The sequence below is a fragment of the Chanodichthys erythropterus genome, chromosome 23 (assembly GCF_024489055.1).
Source record: "Chanodichthys erythropterus isolate Z2021 chromosome 23, ASM2448905v1, whole genome shotgun sequence".
NCBI lineage: Eukaryota > Metazoa > Chordata > Actinopteri > Cypriniformes > Xenocyprididae > Chanodichthys > Chanodichthys erythropterus.
The window spans coordinates 24,518,899-24,543,928 of record NC_090243.1 but is presented as its reverse complement, the minus strand read 5'-3'; the positions used below and the strand labels follow the sequence as shown (position 1 = coordinate 24,543,928).

The 25,030-nt window shown below is 32.5% G+C and overlaps 2 protein-coding genes across 6 annotated transcripts in view; both read left to right on the top strand.

Annotated features, from left to right (window-relative positions):
- The window catches only part of abi1a (abl-interactor 1a), a 72,509-nt gene extending 59,301 nt beyond the window's left edge, over window positions 1-13,208 (top strand). For 2 of the 5 annotated variants that reach the window (XM_067378126.1, XM_067378127.1), the window contains 4 exons: window positions 2,664-2,861; window positions 5,272-5,358; window positions 7,623-7,808; window positions 9,447-13,208. In XM_067378126.1, coding sequence (XP_067234227.1) covers window positions 2,664-2,861; window positions 5,272-5,358; window positions 7,623-7,808; window positions 9,447-9,622 — 647 coding nt within the window. In that variant the 3' untranslated portion in view covers window positions 9,623-13,208. The remainder of the gene's footprint in view (window positions 1-2,663; window positions 2,862-5,271; window positions 5,359-7,622; window positions 7,809-9,446) is intronic. The other 3 variants (XM_067378129.1, XM_067378130.1, XM_067378128.1) reach the window with 2 other exon arrangements.
- A 1,456-nt stretch (window positions 13,209-14,664) lies between these two features.
- Window positions 14,665-16,889, top strand: LOC137014306 (uncharacterized). The gene is made up of 3 exons (XM_067378568.1): window positions 14,665-15,877; window positions 16,283-16,426; window positions 16,547-16,889. The coding sequence occupies exons 1-3, from the start codon at window positions 14,804-14,806 to the stop codon at window positions 16,670-16,672; spliced, it is 1,344 nt and encodes a 447-aa protein (XP_067234669.1). The 5' UTR covers window positions 14,665-14,803; the 3' UTR covers window positions 16,673-16,889.
- The last annotated feature ends 8,141 nt before the right edge of the window (window positions 16,890-25,030 follow it).

Here is a 25,030-nt window from a genome sequence, read left to right as displayed (position 1 = left end):
TAACAAAAAAAAAAAAAAAAAATTTTAGAGATATGATAAACATTTTATTCTTTCCCCTCAAATTTTATTTTTACCAAATTCTGTTTTCTGGATTCCATTTTAACAATCAAAAAGCATGTGTAATTAATTTAATTGTTAAAAACAATAATATTTATTAATTAAAAAATATATATTTTTATGAATTTTTTTTTTCAGAAGTTCTGTTGTGCATTTAAATTTTTCTGGCAATCAAATTAACGCATACCATTTAATTTATCTTTTAATCATGAAATTAAACTTTTTTTGTCAAACAATGTGCTGCACAACAGAGCTTTACTGTTAAAATTAAAACATGGAAGAAACACTGAGATTATTGTTTAAAAATATATTTTAATAATTTATTATTAAATTAATTTATCTAAATTCTAGTAATATGTTTGTCAAGTTAAACAAACTTTTATTTTGACGGTTTGAGTCAAAAGCTAGAGCTTTGAGTTTCTCTGTGTTTATGACGGTAGTTTTCTCAAACGAAACTAAATGCTGATGAAGTGACTTTCAGAGCAACTCTGGAGATGAATTCGTGTGTTCATATAGTGCTGCGACAGAGGACGAAAACACCGCGAGCGTCGCATGTGCTTCAGCGTACGTGTGCATCCGCGCGATTGTGTGTGAGGTAAATGAAACCGCGCTTCCGCATCATTCATTTCAAAGGCACACAGGCATGCAGGATTCATTTTAAATAGTCTTTTTGTGGTTTAATATTCACAGACACTAGTCTATATCGTGATTTAATTTAAGTGTACTGACCTGCTTTTAATTCATTCATCAAAAATTTGACAAATTCCGTGACATTCCGCGTTATATAGTAAATTCCGTTTTTATGAATGGATTCCGCGATTCCGTGATCGCAGAAATTATAGGGCCCTAGCTATATAACTTTTGAACCATAAAGGTTAGAAACAATTTTTTTTCAACTCCTCCTAGGCCTTTGTTCTGATTTTCACAAAAATTTAACCAGATCATCTTCCGACCATGCCGACAAAAAGTTGTGGAATTCAAGTCGATTCGTCAAACCGTTCTCTAATAACACTCAAACGTATTTTGTGTAGCGCTTGCGAAAATAGACGTAAGGCTGTATCTCCGCAATGCTTTATTATATTTGGACCAAATTTGGTACATGTCATCACAAGCATGACCTGAGGCTACATGCTGCGTTTTAGCGCAGCGCCACCTACTGGTCCGAAGATATGCAAAATTATAACTTCTGAATGGTTTACCCAAAAACCATACAAGTGGGATCGTTAGATTTGGGGTGGCATGCAGAGTCAAATGATATCCAATGATATATGATACCTGGCCCAAATCTAACCTAAAATTGAACAAAACACGAAATTGGCTGTTCATATACACCTGAACTTGATTTTTCTGTGAAATTTCACAGTTTTACCACACCTTGACATGGAGTATCTCAATCTGTATCTAGAAACCAAAATGTTGTAGAATCTTGAGGGTGGGCTCTCTTGACTCAAGCCAGACATAGAAACTGCATAGCAACACCTTAGCAACCACCCTCAACACCCTAGCGTTATGTTGGTAAGTTGTCAGAGACTTCCTCACTGGAAGATGCATCGTTTTCCTTCTACTTTGCATCTTCCAAACATCATGTTATCCTATTGCTTTTGTTCTTGTTTTGTAAGTGCTTTGGATAAAAGCTAAATGCTTAAATGTATATCATATCCCATAATTCTGTTCATTAGACTGGACACATATGATATGAACATCTCATTTAAAGATGAACCTCTCATTCCAACTGTCACTGCTGCCACAGTGATGTTTGTCAGGGGTGTTTGTTGTTCGCTTCATTCCGCCATCACTATCAGGGAGACCGTGTCTCTCCAGGGCTTCCCTGTTATCTGTCCCTGTCAACAGGAAATGTTCCTATAGAGGAAATCCCATCTGGAGAGTAAACACACGCAGGACTATATTACAAACACAACTACAGTATGGTACTCTTTCTCAGGGCCTTTTCTAACTTGGTGCATTTTATTGCAGGTCCTGTTGTAGTGTTGGATAATTATATTGCCATTGTTTGTAGTTATTGAAGCAAAATGTGTGTTCATCTGACGTTGGGTTTCTCAAGCCCATTTTATGTTTTTATTTTATTTTTCCTGGTGAATCTGGTGAAACACGTCCAGGTCATATTCAAGCCCAAAATCAAAAATAATATAATATATACAAATTTTTATGGTTTCCAAACCTGTATGAATTTCTTTCTTCTGATGAACAAAAAAGAAGATATTTTGAAGAATATGGGCATCTAAACAGTTGATTGGCCCAAATTGACTTCCATAGTGTTTTGTTTTTCCCTACTATGGAAGTCAATGGTGTTTGGTTGCCCATATTCTTCAAAATAGCTTCTTTTTTGTTCATCAGAAGAAAGAAACTTCATTTTTTGGTGAACTGTCCCTTTAATCCTGATTAATCGTTTTGACAGCACTATAAAAAAAAAGTATGAAAAGTATAAAATATGACCTGGAAATGTGCTTGACGTGTTTCGTTAGATTCACTCTTCTTCCCTCAAATGAATCTGTTAAATCATTCAGTCTCGGGAAGCTTTCCTGTGATTCACTGTCCTCTTCTGGATTTTCTCTTGTCTCTGCACCTTCTTCTCTGGGCTTGAACAGTCGTGGCTGCTGGGCCAGGTCTCGGGCCCATCCCCATGTCCCAGTTCGGCACGATATCTCGGCAGATCTCCCGACACAACTCCAGCACCTCCTCCTCCGTCTCCATGGTTTCTGCCACGGGTACATACCGCAGAGCCCCGTCCGTCTCTTCCCAGTTCTCCCTGCAGCAGCCGCACGTTAACGGGGGAACGAACGCAAGTAAGAGACGAAGAACGAATATACAAACTCACATCAAACAGTTTTAATTCCTGTAAAATTTAACTTTATCCAAGCATCATAAAACCCAGTTATTTTAGCCGCGTCCCGTCTGTGGAGAAGGGAACAGCCTGTCTCTTCCCACAGGTGTGCGGCTGTAATGTCATTAAGAGCGGAAAAGCCTCAGATTTATTATAGAGAGCGCACCTGTTTATGAATGGAGATTTATTGTCGTCGACGCATTAAAGCCGAGATTTTTAGAGTGAGTGACGGTCATATCAGCGTTAATAACTCACACATCATTCATGCATTCAGGGAAAATATCCTGCTCATTTGGACAAACTGGCCACTATCACACCGTCTGATCAGGGATTATATTAGTCTGACTGTGCAACATTTTGTTTTTGTGTGTATTTTTTCTGAGGTGTTTGTCTGCGGTTAGTGGTGGGCGAAATAAGAACAGTTTTTTTCACAGCATTTTATTTTGGTTGTTGATGATATACACCACCGTTCCAAACGTTTGAGGTTAGTACGATTTTTTTTTTTTAAAGAAATTAATATTTTTATTCATCAAGGACACATTAAATTGATCAAAAGTGACAGTAAAGACATATATAATGTCACAAAAAGATTTCTATTTCAAATAAATGTTGTTCTTTTGAACTTTTTATTCATCAAATAATCCTAAAACTAAAATGGATGAACGTTTCCAACATTGATAATAATCATAAATGTTTCTTGATCATCAAATCATCATATCAGAATGATTTCTGAAGGATCATGTGACATTGAAGACTGGAGTAATGATGCTGAAAATTCAGCTTTGATCACAGAAATAAATATTTATTAATTTTAAAATATATTAAAATACAAAATATTTTTGATAGTAGTTATTATTTTGATTAAATAAATGCAGAAATCTTACTGACCCAAATTTTTGAACTGTAGTATATATTATGATATACAATACTTTTATTTATTTTTTTATTATTATTATTACTTTTTCGCTGCAAAGTTTCACATTTTTTACTTATTTATCTTTGAAGACTACAATGAAACAAATATATTCTAAAAATATCTGGATGTTTTTTGTTCAAATTGTTTTATGTTTAATTTAAATATATTTAAATTTGAACATTCAGGCCTGAAAAAAAAAGGGATTTTTATTTATTTTTATTTATTTTTATTTTTTTTTATGGGATTTTAATATTGATTAATATGTTTGTAGTTATGGAATTTACAAATATACAGTCAAACTAAAAATTATTCAGAAATTTTGATATATTTTCACTAGTGGGTTCAGGACACTATAGTTCATTTCTGTAAGTGAGGATAGCAAAATAAAGTAAACTGTGACATATTATATCCAAAAATTATTCATACAGTGGACGACCAGTGAAATTGATGATAATTTGGGACCAAAAATTATTCCATCTTCCATTCCTGACCATGTTTTGCTTAAGTGTTATCTGACATAATTAAGATAATTATAACATAATTATTATGATTACAGTATTAAGATTCATTTTTTCGGACAGTTTAACTCTAAGATCTTGTCATATTTTATGACATTTTTAAACTATAGTGAATAAATTGTATTAATAAATTAAATGTTCAAGGTTTCTGAATAAATTTTGGTTTGACTATCTATATATATATATATATATATATATATATATATATATATATATATATATATATATATATATGTGTGTGTATATATATATATGTGTATATTTATTTATTTATTTTTTAAGCTTGATAAATGTTGAAATTGATAGCTTTAATGTAGATTGTATATTTAAACATATTCAATATTGTTCCATGTTTTTTTGTTTTATTTGTTTGTTTTTTGTTTTTTTTCAAGCCTGAATCTTCCAATTTAAATTAAATGTAAAACAATTGAGCAAAAATGTCCAGATATTTTTAGGTATTTGAATATAGAATATATTTGAATATTTTTTGCTAAATGTTTCATTGCAAAGTAGTCTTCAGAAATAAATAAATAAATAAGTTTTTTCTAAATTAATTTGGAGAGTAACAGTAAAATTATTACAATATAAAATATATTGTAACAGTGAAACTACACAAACAAGTACGGAGTAATACTGATTAACTCTAGGGTTAGGGTTTGTTGCTTATAATTATCCACTATAGTAACATGTAATTACGTCACATGAAAGTGTTACTGAAAATTCATTGGTCAACAGGTGAGATCACTGCTGATGTATCAGTTATTTGAGGTCGAATCACCGGAGAGAAAGTCATGTTCAGTCTATACAGGATTCCTCTCCCTATAGGATTGCTTTCCCACCTTTATTATGGGACTGATGTGTTTCTCTTCCTGCTTTTTTCTCTTTCCTCTTTGTCTCTCCTGCTCTTTGACTGTGTGTGTGTGTGTGTGTGTGTTCAGTGTCTATGGCCCCGCCCCCTCCGCCCATGCCCCAGCTCACCCCACAGATTCCTCTCACAGGGTTTGTGGCCAGAGTTCAGGAAAACAGTAAGTCTAACGGCCACCTTTCCCAGCGTGCCTCACTCCAGCATGTGCTGCATGAGCTTCACCTCATCTCGTGTCACCGTGTGTCTGTGCTCCAGTAGTCATCACAGTCTGTAGCAGGTCACGCGTATTGCCATTGTATGATTGCAACAGATCCACATCAAGCCTTTCCTGACAAACAAAAGTGTGTCACACATTTACATAAGTGTGTATTGCTTTATGTAACCTAAAAGAGGCTTACCGGCGGTTTGGGGCGAGATCTTACCGTTCTGTACTTGAAAGGCTCATTGTTTGTCTTTATTCAATGGCGATAAAGCGTGTCTCGTATATACACTTCCCTGTGTGTGATGGAGACATGGGTTCATGCGGTACGTTTGTGTACGGATTTTTGTTTGATTTATTCCCAGCGAGCTTCAGGTAGGGCTGAGCCGCACTGATGCACCATGGGAAGGATTTAAACCTTTTAACTGGCCCAACTGGAATACTGCTGACAGTGATGTTCAGAAGAAGAAGGATGGGTTGATGAAGTTCTCTTAAAATACTACAGAGTGGTTTTTGCTGCCCTCTTGTGGTGCATTCTGGTACTGTGAAGAGTTATGTGTCATGTAGGCGCAAGTTTATCTGAAATATATGATAGAAAATTCAATGTTTTCAACCTCTTTTGATATAAGGACCGCCAAAATATGATGACCTCCTTCTTAAAATATAAAGAACCATTTATATTGTGTGAGAAAAATGTTAGGCGTCATATTATAATATTATTTTATTATTATTATTATATTTATTATTATTTAAAGAAATTATGGCGACAATTATTCACAACATTCATGAATAATTAGACATAATTGATTTTTTTATATAAAGTTACTGTACTGAAGCCAAATAATTAATGAAATATAAAGAAATATTATCTGGAAAATCTTCCATTTTAAGCTGACAACATATTTTTCTGCCTACTGTTAATTTTGAGATAAACATTTAGGCTTTTTAAATTATTATTTTAGTATTATTTTATACTATTAAATTATTTATTAATCTTTTTTTTTTTTTACAGATATACACATTTACAGATATATTTAGAACATTTTATTTAATACTATTTAACTATATTTATTATTATTATAATAAATGTATCTATGAACATGTATTTTGTTTAATTTAACACATACACATATTGACAGATATTTATTAACATATAACTAATTATATTATTATTATTATTAATTTATTAACATAATTTTATATTCGCATTGATATTATATTGTATTAAATTATTAATTTTTTATTTTAATTCATTAATGTAGCTATTTATTGAAATAATAATCTATCTTGTTTTATTATAAGAATTAGTATTATTTACCATTTATTCTATTTATTAAATAATCAACATGTAATGATTTGAATTATTTTTTTGGCTTATTATTATTATTATTATTAGTATTATTAACATTTTTATTAACATCTTTGTTTTTATTGCTATTATTATTATATTTTTGTTTATTTTTATTTGTTAACAATTATTTTTACCATTGTTTTGTTTATTTTATGTAATTTTTAAAATTATTATTTTATTTATTTTATTTTATTCAATAAATTTAGTATTTCAACTTAATTTTGGCCAAGACAACATTTCTAAATTTTAAGTTTTTATCTAATATTTATATTTTATTAATAAATACAAATAGTTTTAGCTTTAGTTCACAATACCAACTCTTCTGTCAGTAGAATCAAATTAATTCAATTAATTCCATTCAGACTTTAGAGAGCAAACTGTAATGGAAATACAAAATGTATTTAGAATTGTTTTTTTTGTTTTTTGTTTCCTTCAAATCCCACAAACCCCTTTAGTGTCGTTCTAGTTTGAGTGTTTAGTGTGTATAGTACGTATCATGAGGAATGATCCCATAATATTTCCATCGTTTAGCTGTCTGTGTTCCATGTAAATCCGGTAAGTATTCATATCCTTGAGTTCCTTCATGCATATTCAGTCATCTCCGTAGGTGTGTGTGTGTGTGTGTGTGTGTGTGTGTGTGTGTGTGTGTGTGTGTGTGTGTGTGTGTGTGTGTGTGTGTGTGTGTGTGTGTGTGTGTGTGTGTGTGTGTGTGTGTGTGTGTGTGTGTGTGTGTGTGTGTGTGTGTGTGATCCAGCACCGGCATGAGACTTGTTTCTCCGTTGATCATGTGACCTGCATGTGTACTAACCCGTCTGCATGAGAAGTGTGTGTGTCTCAGTGTGGAGCTTGTGGTTATTAATTTGATGGTGTCCAGTTGCAGATACCCCGACTCCGCCTCCTCCCCCTCCCCCTGATGACATACCCATGTTTGACGAGGCTCCGCCTCCACCGCCGCCTCCTCCAGTCGACTATGAAGATGAAGATGCCGCTGTAGTGCACTACAGTGACCCCTATGCAGACGGAGACCCTCAGTGGGCCCCGAAGTCCTACATGGAGAAAGGTGAAGATCTTCATCTGCTATATTAATCTGCAGCAACACTGGAGATGAGCACAACCGCTCATTTCATTAACGTTTAGACGGTTTTTTTGTAACTATCTAGTCTAAAATCGCAGGAAAAGCTTCTTTAAGAGTCAAGTGCTTCATTCATAATGTTTCTCCTGGAATCTGATATATAATTTCATACCGTTTCCTCTCTCGTAACCAGTCCTGTAAGAAACCTTAATTGTGATATACTAGTTTACAATATAAACAGAAAAGTTTTGTGTAATGATCCTTTAGATCCTCCCTCACCTTCCTCATCTTCCTCCTGAACTGCCGCGAGTGAAAACCAACACAGGCAAAATCAAATGAGTTTTTCTGCTCTAAATACACTTTTCAAAATAATATATTCATTTTAAAAATATAACATTAACATGATAATCATTTAAATAGGCTTTGTTAAAAAATAAAGAAAAACATTAAATGTGTAACAAAAAAAGTAAACTGCAGCAGCAGAATAAATATTATTATTAAATTATCATTATCATGCATCATTATATTGGTATTAACATTTACTTTTATTAGCATTTAATATACATATATTTATAACATTTTATTAATTTTTAACATATAATTATATTTTATTGATAATATTAGTATTAATTTATTAACATAACATGTATTGTTTATTACATTCATACATGTATTTGCTGATATATTTCTAACATTTTATTCTCTAACATGTAACTATTTATATAACATTTATTATTATAAATGTATTAACATTTATTTTGCTTATTTTAAACATACACATGTTGACACATTTATAACATTTTATTTATTAACATAACTAATTATATTCATATTATTATTATTATTATTGGTTTATTAACATGCTTATTAACATGTCATTTTATGTTTGTATTGATATTATTTTTATTTTTAAAATATTTTTATAAACTTTTTTTATTTATTAATGTAACTATTTATTGAAATAACATTAATCTATATTGTTTTATTATTAGAACTAATATGATTTACCATTTTATTTATTAACATGTAATATATTTTCGAAATAATCAAGTAATTATTTAAATATTTTTTTAAATTATCATTAATTTTATTAACATTTTTACTAATGTCGTTTATATTTTTATTGCTTTTATGATTATTATATCTTTATTTTTATTTTTTATTTAATTATTTTTCATTATTTTATGTATGTAACATTTATATTTTTGAAATCAACATGTAATGATATATTTATAAAATTATTATTAGTAGTAGTAACATTATTTTATTTTTTATTGATATTTTATTAACATATAATAACTATTTATATATGAAGAGTTCCATTGCAAAAACCCCATCGGACATCGTAATTTCACTTTAATGGCAATGAAGGTTATTGGTCTCTTATTGAAATGCCTTATTTTGAAAAATGTCACTTTAGTCAATTCACTGGTGTTTAACAAATATGACTGTCTTTGTTTTATTTTATTTTTAAGTCCATCTCTTTAGACAACAAGACACAGTAAAACATCCGTTTGTCAGTTTTACAGCAGCAAAAGGAAGTAGAAATACTACAGCTGTGAATTAAAGCCTCGACGTGTCACACAGTTACTGCTTTAATAACTAATAAAGTATTCATGTCTGCAGTGGTGGCGATCTACGACTACAGCAAGGATAAGGACGACGAGCTGAGCTTCATGGAAGGAGCCATCATCTACATCATCAAGAAGAACGACGACGGCTGGTTCGAGGGCGTCTGTAACGGCGTCACGGGGCTGTTCCCCGGAAACTACGTGGAGTCCATCATGCACTACGCCGACTGAAGCACCTGAAATCATTTGTGTTTGTTCCCGATGAGAATCTCTGAACTTTACTGTGCGGTGATGGTGATGTGGGCAAACGGGACGCAGGAAGTCAGTGTACATAAAATGAATGTCAATCACAAGTAGATTTTCTAACTGAAAGTCGTCCGATTATTTGAGTTTTGGATCTCATAAACGAATTGATTTTAGTGTTTTATCATGTCGTCGCCCCAAAGTGTATCAGAATCTTAACGTAAAGCATGCGTACAAAAATCAAATATGTATCGTAACCTAAACGTTCAGTTCCACTCAGCTTCATCTTCGTATTATTTACAGAACACTTTTTATTTTTAATATAGGCGTTTGTAGACTACTTGTGTTTATGCTCTAATTTTTCTTATCAAATTTTGTATTAATTTGGATGACGAATGCGAAGCACAGAACTTAATTTTCCCTCCATGTCAATATTTTCAGTTAAAGCCACAATGATTAAAGTATTTGCTACGATGAACAAACATGAACTGTGTGTCGATAGGCTGTAAGTGTCTCAATCTCTCTAATCAGTCGATCACAACTCTTCCCACGCTGGACTCTAGTCATGTGACTGCGTGAGCTTACGCTCCAGCACTGAGGTCAAAGGTCGTCAGGTCTGGCGTTAATCGCTGGAGTTTAAAGATAATTCATGCCTTTATTTGTCGTACTGAAACATTTGAAGTTCAACTTTTAAATTAAAGTTCAAGCTGAAGCTCGTCTCGGCACGGAGTTTGTATTTATAATGTTAATTGAAATTTAATTGTACAGTCTTTTATAATAAATCATTCTATGTAAAGCCTGCGTCTGTTCATTTACTCTCACTTTTGTGAGATTTACATCATACCGTCATATTCACAGAATTTCATAAAAAGCTACAAAATGGAGCTGAAAGGTCAATAAAAATGACCTCTGGAGGTCAAACTGAGTCATCTCTGAGATCTGCAGGTTTTGATTCCTGGATTTTGGATTCAATGCAGTTCCCCAAAAACATTACAAGGAATAAATATCTGAATTAATGATTATAAAAATGTTTTAACCACTTTTTTTAAGACTGTCCCTCCCCGCACCTGTGGGACACTCGCTATTATACATTCATAACATTAATATCAAAGTCTAAACCTAATATTAACAAACTATACATCATTTGAAAGCTTCTAGTTTTCATATTTGATGAAAAGCAATAGAGAATCAGCAAGAGATGCTCTGATTCTTTCGGTGTTTTTCATGTTTCAGGGACTGAATTCACATCAAATATTAACTTTACAGCACAAACTTCTTCTGAATAGGAAGTCTACTTCATAAATGTGTTGAGAAATATATTATATATTAGAAATATAATATATTATTATGGAAATATATGGTTCAGATCACTGAAGTGGAAGTCCTTATATGGTCACGGTGGAGTCTGGATGACATCTAGTGGAGAAGTTTGGTACTGCGCACAAAATCTCTTACTGAAAGTTGTTTTTTAGATGCAAACTCTTGACCTTTTTGAGATCAAAATAGGTCACCTGGGATTTGCATAGAGCCAATGAGAAAGTGTTTTATAGGAGGTCTTACAAGGATAAATATTGAACTGGTTGTTTCAATAAGTGCTACAGTGTTTCTTTACTCTTTAAAATTACTGTCCATAATGGGTAATATTTGATGTATTTGAGGTGTGAGATGTGGCAAACTGTATTGCAGTCTGATCCGCCAATATTGTCTTAATTATCCTCTATAGCACTTCGTTATTTATAACATGAGATTTTAACCAAATGTAGATTTTTGTTAAAATGTTGCAACAATATGTTCATTTTTTTGCGCGAAAAAATTACAATTTCGGACATTAAGGGATTGTTTCATTTATTTTTACTACCCTGTAAGTAACTACAAATGAGCATGTAAAGCAAATAACTTTTTTATTTAGCTTTTCTTGAAGTTTTAGAGTTGAAAAAATGTTTTGTGAAAAAATGCTGTTTGATTTGCTATAGAAATGAACCTGAACTCACTGATATTAAACTGTGTTTGAGATTCTGCTGATCCAATCCTCAAGATGGCATGAAATATCATTAATATTCAAACCTTTTCTGCAGAAATACTAGATGGTTATACATTAACGTTCAATATGGAAGCTTGTTTCTGACATGGAATAATATAGGCCTATATATATGTATATATTATACAAAGGTGTTTTTTCCACATATTTAGTTTGTATGCAAATTGTATATCTAAGGTACACATTTCTAAAATTGTGCAGTTAATTCTCATATTGTATTTTGGAATATTTTTCCTCTCACGACCGAAACACAATAATAAATAATTTAATAAGAAGGGTTACATTGATCTATTAAGATTTCTTTACATCTACTTTGTAAATATATATATTTTTTCCACAGGTAAATCAATAAGAATTACAATTTTAACAATATTTCAAGTGTGATTTATGAGATTTGTTGTATTTTGGATCCAATCTTTCTTTATAAAAGTCATAAAGTTTATCAAACTAATTTCAAAGTGAAGGATTCATTAGTTTAATAATATAATAAACATTGATCCAAACACTATAATAACATGCCATGCAAAGAAATATATTACAAAAATATTTTAGTACTTTATAGTAGTAAAATATGAAATATTTAAAGTTAGACATATTTGTGTAGTATTTGTTCCACCATCTTCATGATTTAAATAAAAATATATTTTTACTATAATATCATTCTTCTCTTCCCCATAATGAAATATATATTAAATTAAACATTTTATTTATTTTTTTAACTCTAGTTGTGCGGTAAAATTCACTTTAAAGAAGATCTACAATTCTCATTTTCATTCGATAACAGATAATTTCTCATGCTTTAGATGATTTCATGAAATTTCCATTTTATCGGGAGCGCGCGTGAAGCACAAAGACTGAACTTTACCTAATAAATTATAGTTTAACTTCAAATACATCGCGAATATGGACAAATGTGGATTTGTGCCGAATGAGAGATGTAGACGTTACTTTCAGTTTTGCTTTAGCTAAATTAATTCGTTTTAGCTATATTTTTTCATTCTTGTTTTGTTCTGAATATAGGGTTAAATGTGAAGGGAAACGCTTAAAGTGTTTATATAGTTGCTTATTATTTTTGAATGTAAACATTTGGACATTCATATAACGATTCTAAAATTCTCCTTTTATTCAACCCTCTTTATTTTCCTCTTTTAAAATAAAAATTATATATTACATAATAAACTGTGCATATGCTATTTAATCAGTGAATTATTTGTTCATTAAATGACAGGCCTAATTTATTTGGTAAGCTGCATAATGTTTTTTTTTTTTTTTTTGTTATTCGTCATGTACGAAAGATTTTGACAAAACAAAAATGGCTCGTATATTTATTACATCATTTACTACTTTGCTTTTTCTATGCTTTTTGTGTGTTTTGCTTTTCATATTTTTAGTATGGCTACAGCAAAACTATTGGGCTCCGACGGACAAACACCATTCATATATAACATTTATTTTATATATAAAATAAAATAAAATAATTTTATTTACAAGTTTCATATATGTGTTTTTTTTCCCATTTTATTCCACCGGCTTATAATCATATAAATATATTGTGAATAGTCTGTTTCAGAAATGTTTTAAAATGTTATGCTTAATAAACAGTTTGATCCGCTCCCATTTATTCTCCAGCTGCAAATGCTAAAATTAATAAACAGCGCTAGTGTCAGTAAGATCAATCATTGATTAAAGATGTTAAGTGTCTGTTTGTGTTTGAACTGCATGTTCCTCACTGTGACGTCACTGTGATCGAATGTTCGAGTTCTGTAGCGAGTCGGAGAGTGATCGTGAGTACATGCTTTTTACTCAGGGTCTGGGATATGAATTTTAATAGTTTTATAACTCGGAGAAGAATTTGCTTAAACAGTGGAATGTTATTGGCTCGATTTACTGTACATTTAGATAAACAGGCATGAAGCTATAGTGGAGGTTTGTGTGGAAATGGGAGGCTGATATGTAAATCAATAACGATCAAACTATATACATGGTTATATAGCTTTGTTGTTATATAATAATTTTTTTCCGAGCAACAATTAAATATATTCAATTAAATATACATTAAATTAAAAAAAATTAAATTAAATATATATTTTTAGCGTGATTTACAGAAGACACCCACTAAAATGTCACAGTTTAACAATCGTGTCATGGATATTTACAACAAAAATCTATTTATGCCTATTAAAGACTTATTACTTTTACCCCAAATGCTAATTCCTAGTTAATACGTTTTGCCCATTTGTAAGCAAGAAATGTTTACTCATTTAAAATGCAATAAAATTTAGTATGCTCACTTATTCTTTTATATATTTTAATACGTACAGGTCAGAATAAGTATGTTGTTTCCATTCTTACATAAACACGTGTTAGACTGAATGACAATGGAACATTATTTCACCCACATTTTGACATTTTATTCTCCCAAAACTTATTTGAAACCTTAAAAGTAGACGTTTTACTTGCATTTAATGAGCTTTATATGTATATAAGATCACTTGTGTAAATTTCTAATGATGCAGACATCTGTCTTTGACCCATATCTATCTATATATATCTATCTATCTATCTATCTATCTATCTATCTATATATATATATATATATATATATATATATATATATATATATATATATATATATATATATATATATACTGTATATATAATTGTTGATAATTTACATTTCATTGTTGATTGTCATTGTGGTTAATTTTTGCAAGGGAACAGTTTCCTGTCTTAAAGGGATAGTTCACCCAAAAACTCATTTAATCCCCTCATGTTGTTTCAAATCTGTATACATTTCTTTGTCCTGCTGAATATATTTGGAAGAACGTTTGAAGCCAAGCAGATCTCGCCCCCCATTGACTATCATAGCAGGAAAATATATACTATGGTAGTCAATAGGGGGGCGAGATCTGACAAAACTTTCATTTTTGTGTGAATTATCCCTTTAACATTCACCAAGCGAATGCTGTCAGTGTGAACACAAAACACGAACGTCTGTAGACCTTCTGATGACAAAAATCGCAGAACATGGGTTTACTCTTGCCTTAACTCATCTCTTTCTTTCATAGTGTTTCACAGACAGAGATTGAGAAAAGTATTGTTTGTCTTTTATCATTGAATTCAAAATCAACATGAGCGTCTCATCCATTCCCACCATGAGTCCAGAGCAGTCGTCATCTGAATTCTCGGATGAGCTCGCCACGGCTCTCGCTGAGGGACGCTGGTGGGCCATAATGGAGGTTTCAGACCCCATATCTGCGGAGAATGAGTATGTGGACCTGATCTCCGGCCAGTGGGGGGAAACGGTGGAGGCTGGAGGAACTTCATCCCTGCTTAGTGGTGCATCTGAGAAGGCTTGGAGGAAGTCCAAACACTGGGGCTTCGCAGATGAATCCGTTAAGTCTACAAAGCAGTGGAGGCAGAAGGAAATGCCTGAGAAGGGAGACTACACCTCATCCCCGGTGTTCACTGGTGCACCTGAGAAGATCCCGAACTCAGATGAAACACTGAAGACTACAAAGAAGAAGAAAAAAAAGAAGAAGAAATCAAAAAAGCCACAGGGGGCACCTGTGTCTGAGATCGCCTCATTTCCGGTCCTCGGTGATGGATCGGAGTCACCGCAGTGGAGGCAGAAGCCACCAAAAGCACCTGACAGGTCCTCACAGGGAGCTCCGGTGCTCCACAGGTCCCAGAAGAACTCAAAAAAAGGGGATCTCGCCTCATCCAGTGATGCATCGGAGAAGCCTGAGTTTATCTCGGTTTCATCACTGAATGCCAGAGACAAGAGGAGACAGTTTAGGAAGAAAAAGCAAAAAGCAGCGCCTGTTGAATCCCCAGAGGAACCAGCTGTTCCCGTTGGGTCTCAACAAAGAGGTAAACTCAGGATCCCCGAACATCTGATTAGGCACCTACAAAGGGCCTCTTCTGATCTGGGAGCTGCTGGATCCCAACAGGCGCAAGAAACTCCTAGAGCGCCTGTGGCACCAAATGAAGCCCCGAAGAGGCCAGAACTCACAATCCCTGAGCCGTTGAGACGGGAGCTGCTCAAGCAGAAGCCTCTAGCCTCTTCGGTTCAGGGATCACCTGTGCTTTCTGGGACCCGACAAGGAGCACATGTGCCCGAAGGTTCCCCAGAACAGGAATCAAACCTCAAGTTCCCAATGCAGTGGAGGGAACAGAAGACCCCACAGAGAACACCGACTTCTGTAAGTGCCTTCAATTTCTTGTTTTTACTTATTTTAAGATTTATAATGCCTATAATGCCTTGTAATATGCATCTCTGGTGTCTCCAGAATGTGTGTGTGAAGTTTCAGCTCAAAATCCCACACAGATCATTTATTATAGCTTATCTAAATTGCCCCTATTTGAGCAAAAACACGCCGTTTTTGTGTGTGTCCCTTTAAATGCAAATGAGCTGCTCTTCTGGAAAGGGGGCGGAGCTTTAACAGCTCAACAACAACAAAGCTGGAGAATCTCACGCAGCCAAAATGAGGATTGTCAGAATATATTGGTTCTCTATTCAAAATTTCAAAAGAATATATAAAGATTTGTCTCTAGAAGCACTCATTAAACCTGCCCAGCGTTACACGATCATATCTGTTCCTCAACAGGGCGATGCAGGTGTGGACCGGACACCTCCACTAAAACAATATGAGCAAATTCACAACAAGGTGCAGCTGAATCCTAAACCGAGGAGCCAAAATCATCAAATGCACCAGAGAACCTGTTCCCATCTGAACCGGAAAAGAGCTCTGGTTAGACTCTCAGTTTTACTTAGATTTAGAAATTAAACATCTGGGACAATAGCATCCTTTTTCAATCAGACCCCTGTAAATCTGGTCAGCGTCACATGATTATGTGTGTTTCTCCAACAGGACAGTGCAGGAGTGGATCAGTCTCCTCCGCCAAAAAAGCCGCGTTTGGACCAACAGCCGGATTCAGAGCAGATTGATGATTTATGCCGCATGTTCGCCAAATTTCTTGTGATTTCACATATTTAATATTTTACATGCTTTATATGAATGCATGTATAATAAAATCATATAATATAAACTGTGTATTTATTTATTTGTCAACATAAACAATTATTATTGTCAGTGACAACACAGATTAATTAACACTGGTGTTATATAAACATTGATTAAATATTAAACATTCACACAAGGATAGCACTCTGACCCCACAAAAGACACAGTGTATGAAGGAATCAGAAGGCATGAAACGGTTGCAGAATGTAAACAGAATGCAAACCGTACATTACTACGGTATATATCAAGCAGTGCTGGACTGTGTCAGAGCTCTTGGTTTATAACATTTTGAATGTTAATGGTGGTGAGTTCACTGAGGAGTTCCCCCATTCAGACAGACAGGACTTGGTCTTTGATGCCTGAAATATGTGATTGTTTGGAAAATTTGATTCATTAAAGTTTATATTGGTTTAATGTTTATCTGAAATATATACAAAAATGACAATAAAATAATAGTGTAAAAAGCAAATTTGATGTTTTCAACTTCTTTTGATAAAATGACCCCCAAAATATGATGAGATATCTTCCTAAGATATAAAGTCAGCTGTAGATTTTCATGTATAAAGAACCATTTATATTGTGTGAGGAAAATGTTAGGTGTCATATTATAAACAATATTTTATTATTATAATTATTATTATTTAAAGAAATATGACGTGATATGAATATAATTGGTTAAATAATTGAATAATTGGACATAATTGATTATTTTTTTTATCAAGTCACTGTACTGAAGCCAAATAAAATTAATGAAATATAATGAAATATTATCTTAAAGCTGACAACATATTTTTCTACCTACTTAAAATTAACATTTTGAGATATACATTTTTTTTTTATTTTAGTATTATTTATTTTATACTATTAAAGTATTTATTAATCTTTTTAATGGATTTTATTTTATTTAGTGCAAGTTTTTGTAATTGTATGTGCTTTGTAATTTTATCAGTTTCTTATATTTCTATTTAATTTAATTTCCTTTATTTCATTATTTATTTTTTTCAATAATTTTAGTACTTCAACTTAATGTAATCACAGTTAGTGGCCAAGACAACATTTCTAAATTTTGAAACCTTTTTACCTAATATATATATATATATATATTTTTTTTTTCAGCAATTTTGTTTAAATTAATAAATACAAATAGTTTTAGCTTTAGTTAACAATATCAACTTTAGTACCAACATTACTAACAAATTTCATTTCATTATTTCCAACCAGACTGCAAACGGAAATACAATGTAAATACAAAATGTATTAAAATACTTTATTAAAAAAAAATTATATATATATATATATATAAAACAAAATAACAAGGATGAATAACTATACACAGGGGTATTGAAATCAAACCCATATCTCTAATTATAAAGTAAATATAAAGAGTGTGTGTGCGTGTGGTTACTGACACCGAGAGGACAGTAGAGGGCGCTGTGGCAATCAGATGTTCATTAATGGCCTGCTGATCTTACAAAACAGGTGAGATCTGTGTTCAAAAGGGAGTTTCTCTTCACAGTGCTTCTCAAACTAACTGAATGTCAATTCATTGTGCTTTTTGATAACTCTTTCTCTTTCTTTGGAATTACAGACGGCCACTTTTAAATTATTAACCCTTAAAACACATCAGCCTCCAGTTTATTTTTGATGTCTGCAGTTGTGAAATGAGGTCAGACTATAGCCACTGTCCCATTGACTCCATGTGAACTTAATAAAAGTTCATAGCGCTTCAAATCCATCCGTGTCTGTCTTCAGTGTTGTCAATGTGTGTTTTGTGTGGCAGAGAAGCTCACTAACTGCATTAGAGTAACGGGCAGCACATGCTCGAGATCAGATGCTTCATAACGTGACGCTTCACTCGCTCTCAGCACTGCTCATGTGGACCCGACGCAGAAGACAAGATGTTTCCCCTGTACCTCCAGTCTCGGTGAGTTCCTGAGGCTTTACTATATCCAGCTGCACGATCATGGATCTGTTGAGAAATATCAGACAATGACAGAACTCACGTTTGGACAGGCACATCACGTGATCCAGTGAGCATCTTCTTGCATGGTGTAGTGAATTACTGATGATCTGAATGATGGAACCAGATGTTCATCACATGCCTAGTATAATGATGTAGAATAGAGGATTTGACCATTTGTTTTTAATTTAATGTACGTTACATTTCAAAAATGATTTCAACCATCACCATGTGTCTTGCTGATTTCACCTGACTCCTTTCACACACAAAGAACTAAAGGTTTCTTTTTTTTACAGCCTATGGTTTAAACAAATTCAGAATCTTTTCAAATTTTGTACTAAAGATGACAGCATTTATTATACCTCATCGCTCTACTGTATGTGATCTATACAGATCCTATATGATGCAGTTCTCGTGTGACTTTTGAGTCACGGAATCTACAGAATAGAAACATTAGGAAAGATAAAAAAGGTAATAGACCCTTTTCACATTTCTGGGTGTCTCTGAAGCGTAAGTCGTCATAGTTGGATAAATTTTTATAGCAGTGAATGACAGACTTCATTAAATATATTTTTGTTTCCCTCTGAACAAATAGCAAAAGAAAAACTCCACAACAGTGTTTTCACAACTTTTAAAAAGAGGAAAAATAGAGAGCGATTGATAACGGCAGTCAGAAGAGAGTGTTTATATTTTATTATATTTTGCGTTTTTATATCTCACAATTCTGACTTTTTTCTCAGAATTGCGAGATTTAAAGTCAGAATTGCGAGTTATTAAGTCAGAATTGCGAGATATAAAGTCAGAATTGCGAGATATAAAGTCAGAATTGCGAGATATAAAGTCAGAATTGCGAGTTATAAAGTCAGAATTGCGAGTTATAAAGTCAGAATTGCGAGTTATAAAGTCAGAATTGCGAGATATAAAGGCAGAATTGCGAGATATAAAGTCAGAATTGCGAGTTATAAAGTCAGAATTGCGAGATATAAAGTCAGAATTGCGAGATATAAAGTCAGAATTGCGAGATATAAAGTCAGAATTGCGAGTTATAAAGTCAGAATTGCGAGTTATAAAGTCAGAATTGCGAGTTATAAAGTCAGAATTGCGAGATATAAAGGCAGAATTGCGAGTTATAAAGTCAGAATTGCGAGATATAAAGTCAGAATGGTGAGTTATAAAGTCAGAATGGTGAGATATAAAGGCAGAATTGCGAGTTATAAAGTCAGAATTGCGAGATATAAAGTCAGAATTGCGAGATATAAAGTCAGAATTGCGAGATATAAAGTCAGAATTGCGAGTTATAAAGTCAGAATTGCGAGTTATAAAGTCAGAATTGCGAGTTATAAAGTCAGAATTGCGAGATATAAAGTCAGAATTGCGAGTTATAAAGTCAGAATTGCGAGATATAAAGTCAGAATGGTGAGATATAAAGGCAGAATTGCGAGTTATAAAGTCAGAATTGCGAGATATAAAGTCAGAATTGCGAGATATAAAGTCAGAATTGCGAGATATAAAGTCAGAATTGCGAGATATAAAGTCAGAATTGCGAGATATAAAGTCAGAATGGTGAGATATAAAGTCAGAATTGCGAGTTATAAAGTCAGAATTGCGAGATATAAAGTCAGAATTGCGAGATATAAAGTCAGAATTGCGAGATATAAAGTCAGAATTGCGAGTTATAAAGTCAGAATTGCGAGATATAAAGTCAGAACTGCGAGATATAAAGGCAGAATTGCGAGTTATAAAGTCAGAATTGCGAGATATAAAGTCAGAATTGCGAGATATAAAGTCAGAATTGCGAGATATAAAGTCAGAATTGCGAGTTATAAAGTCAGAATTGCGAGTTATAAAGTCAGAATTGCGAGTTATAAAGTCAGAATTGCGAGATATAAAGTCAGAATTGCGAGATATAAAGTCAGAATTGCGAGATATAAAGTCAGAATTGCGAGTTATAAAGTCAGAATTGCGAGATATAAAGTCAGAATTGCGAGTTATAAAGTCAGAATTGCGAGTTATAAAGTCAGAATTGCGAGATATAAAGTCAGAATTGAGATATAAAGTCAGAATTGCGAGATATAAAGTCAGAATTGTGAGATATAAAGTCAGAATTAAGATATAAAGTCAGAATTGTGGGATATAAAGTCAGAATTGTGAGATATAAAGTCAGAATTGCGAGATATAAAGTCAGAATTGCGAGATATAAAGTCAGAATTGCGAGATATAAAGTCAGAATTGCGAGATATAAAGTCAGAATTGTGAGATATAAAGTCAGAATTGAGATATAAAGTCAGAATTGCGAGATATAAAGTCAGAATTGCGAGTTGTAATGTCAGAATTGCGAGATATGAAGTCAGAATTGTGAGATATAAAGTCAGAATTGTGAGATATAAAGTCAGAATTGCGAGATATAAAGTCAGAATTGCGAGATATAAAGTCAGAACTGTGAGATATAAAGTCAGAATTGCGAGATATAAAGTCAGAATTGTGAGATATAAAGTCAGAATTGAGATATAAAGTCAGAATTGCGAGATATAAAGTCAGAATTGCGAGATATAAAGTCAGAATTGTGAGATATAAAGTCAGAATTGCGAGATATAAAGTCAGAATTGTGAGATATAAAGTCAGAATTGTGAGTTATAAAGTCAGAATTGCGAGATATAAAGTCAGAATTGCGAGATATAAAGTCAGAATTGCGAGATATAAAGTCAGAATTGCGAGATATAAAGTCAGAATTGCGAGATATAAAGTCAGAACTGTGAGATATAAAGTCAGAACTGTGAGATATAAAGTCAGAATTGCGAGATATAAAGTCAGAATTGCGAGATATAAAGTCAGAATTGTGAGATATAAAGTCAGAATTGCGAGATATAAAGTCAGAATTGCGAGATATAAAGTCAGAATTGTGAGATATAAAGTCAGAATTGTGAGATATAAAGTCAGAATTGTGAGATATAAAGTCAGAATTGCGAGATATAAAGTCAGAATTGCGAGATATAAAGTCAGAATTGCGAGATATAAAGTCAGAATTGTGAGTTATAAAGTCAGAATTGTGAGTTATAAAGTCAGAATTGAGATATAAAGTCAGAATTGTGAGATATAAAGTCAGAATTGCGAGATATAAAGTCAGAATTGTGAGTTATAAAGTCAGAATTGTGAGTTATAAAGTCAGAATTGCGAGATATAAAGTCAGAATTGCGAGATATAAAGTCAGAATTGTGAGTTATAAAGTCAGAATTGAGATATAAAGTCAGAATTGCGAGATATAAAGTCAGAATTGTGAGATATAAAGTCAGAATTGCGAGATATAAAGTCAGAATTGTGAGTTATAAAGTCAGAATTGTGAGATATAAAGTCAGAATTGAGATATAAAGTCAGAATTGCGAGATATAAAGTCAGAATTGCGAGATATAAAGTCAGAATTGTGAGTTATAAAGTCAGAATGGTGAGTTATAAAGTCAGAATTGAGATATAAAGTCAGAATTGTGAGATATAAAGTCAGAATTGCGAGATATAAAGTCAGAATTGGGAGATATAAAGTCAGAATTGTGAGATATAAAGTCAGAATTGTGAGATATAAAGTCAGAATTGTGAGATATAAAGTCAGAATTGCGAGATATAAAGTCAGAATTGTGAGTTATAAAGTCAGAATTGTGAGTTATAAAGTCAGAATTGTGAGTTATAAAGTCAGAATTGAGATATAAAGTCAGAATTGCGAGATATAAAGTCAGAATTGTGAGATATAAAGTCAGAATTGCGAGATATAAAGTCAGAATTGTGAGTTATAAAGTCAGAATTGTGAGTTATAAAGTCAGAATTGTGAGATATAAAGTCAGAATTGAGATATAAAGTCAGAATTGCGAGATATAAAGTCAGAATTGCGAGATATAAAGTCAGAATTGTGAGTTATAAAGTCAGAATTGTGAGTTATAAAGTCAGAATTGTGAGATATAAAGTCAGAATTGAGATATAAAGTCAGAATTGCGAGATATAAAGTCAGAATTGCGAGATATAAAGTCAGAATTGCGAGATATAAAGTCAGAATTGCGAGATATAAAGTCAGAATTGTGAGATATAAAGTCAGAATTGCGAGATATAAAGTCAGAATTGTGAGTTATAAAGTCAGAATTGCGAGATATAAAGTCAGAATTGCGAGATATAAAGTCAGAATTGTGAGTTATAAAGTCAGAATTGAGATATAAAGTCAGAATTGTGAGATATAAAGTCAGAATTGCGAGATATAAAGTCAGAATTGCGAGTTGTAATGTCAGAATTGCGAGATATGAAGTCAGAATTGTGAGATATAAAGTCAGAATTGTGAGATATAAAGTCAGAATTGTGAGATATAAAGTCAGAATTGTGAGTTATAAAGTCAGAATTGTGAGATATAAAGTCAGAATTGAGATATAAAGTCAGAATTGCGAGTTATAAAGAAGATAAAAGAACCAACTGATAAATGTTGTTTTTGTGCACAACGTCTTTGATGTGAAGCAACCAGTGTCCTGATCAAAGCAGTGTATTCTCTGTCTCCTGAGGGTCGATGACCTCTTCTTATTGATTAGATTCATTCAGTCACATTATCATGTGTGGTTCTCTGAAGTACTTCCTTTTGCTTTGTTTACAAAATCGCTTTATATGACATTTTTTCCCCACAACCAGAACCTGTGGTTGGTCTTCCAGTGCAGTTTCTAGCAGAATGTCCAGGTGTTCCACACATTCAACAAATGAAGGACCTGAACCCAGTGAGGATATGATTTGAAGGGCACCATTATGCAAAATTCATTTTTACATGGTGTTTGGGCATAAATGTGTGTCAGCAGTGTGTGTACACAACCACCCTATAATGATAAAAGTCCACCCACTCCTTTTTTTAATCATCATAAAACTTCAACAGTCTCATAGAGCAAGCGGTTTTGATTTTCTAAGCAGTATGATGTCATGCTGCTCAATGCTTAATGTAACAAATACAGAACTCATTCATAAAAAAAATAAAGTTATCTGATGGGCAAGAGATAAAATTGATCACATTTAAAAGCTGTAAAATTGTGGTCATATTATGATTCATTCAGTGTGATGAATGATTGAAAGTGCAGGAAGGCACATGATCCTCATTTTTAACCTGAACCTCATTTTATTTATCATAAAATGCATTTCCCAGTGACTTTCCACTGGAATTTGATTTTTTTTTTTTTTTTTTTTTTTACAAATATATGAAACAATTCAGTAGATTCTCAAGACGTTAAAAAAAATAAAATAATAATAATAATAACTCACTGTTTTCCAAATAACAAAAACAGATCAATAATACACACTTCTATGGGTTTCTCTCAGACCGGGGGACCGGGGCCAACAGGGGCCACAAGGGAGCGCTGCTGCTCCACAGAAACATTCAGGGAAAAGCTGTGCAAACTCAGATTGATTACAACAAAATAAAATAAATTAATTAATTAAAATTAAATTAAGTAATTAGATAAATTAAAATAAATTTGATGTACACAAAGAATCTACATAAATGAAAACAGTTGATTAAAATTAATAAAAATTATTAAAATATATAAAATACATTTTATAAAACTAGTTAATAAAAATAATAAAATAAAAAATATAAATAAGTAAAATATAATCAAAAATGTTGAATTAAAAATGAAAATATTATTAAAATATTTGAAATTTGATTTAAATAAATAATGTGATCAAAATAATTTTATAAAGATTTGTATGTAATAAAATACATTTCACTTAAAACGTAATGTTACATATTTTAAATAATGTTATGTTTTAGATATTCTAAATATTTTACACATGTATATATAATTATTTTCAGTATACCCAGGTGAAAAAATACTATAGTAATTTATAGTAAATACTATAGTGTTTTTGAACCATACTATAGTAAAGTACTTGAATTAATTTGTTGTGGTAATATAACAACTATAGTAATATAAACAAATTACTTTACCCAATACTGTACTACGTTTTCTACAACTATAGGGTATATTACACTACAATTATGCACTACAGTTTTATGTAAAGTATACTATAGTATTTAATACAGTTCATCAGTTAACTATAGTTAATACTACAGTATGCTGATGCATTCATTAATAAAGTGTTGTAAATACTATAATATATACAGTATAATATATACAGTATACTACAATTTACTATAGTATGGTTCAAAAACACTATAGTATTTACTATAGTATTTTTTCCACCTGGGTACAGCAGCCTTTTTACTGTTATGATGGGGTCCATCACACGAGGATGATCATATTATAACAGATTTTAAACCTTAGATCATTACTTCCTGACGAACCCATCAGCTGACACACGCGTGAGAAGCGGCCGTCGTGCGCATGCGCAGTGCCCTGCTGGTG

Excerpts from the sequence above, each read along its gene's own strand:
- LOC137014306 (XM_067378568.1), top strand. The coding sequence starts at position 14,804 with ATGAGCGTCTCATCCATTCCCACCATGAGTCCAGAGCAGTCGTCATCT. Across the intron at positions 15,878-16,282 it reads CACAGAGAACACCGACTTCT|GGCGATGCAGGTGTGGACCG; the intron begins GTAAGTGCCTTC and ends GTTCCTCAACAG. Across the intron at positions 16,427-16,546 it reads TGAACCGGAAAAGAGCTCTG|GACAGTGCAGGAGTGGATCA; the intron begins GTTAGACTCTCA and ends TTTCTCCAACAG.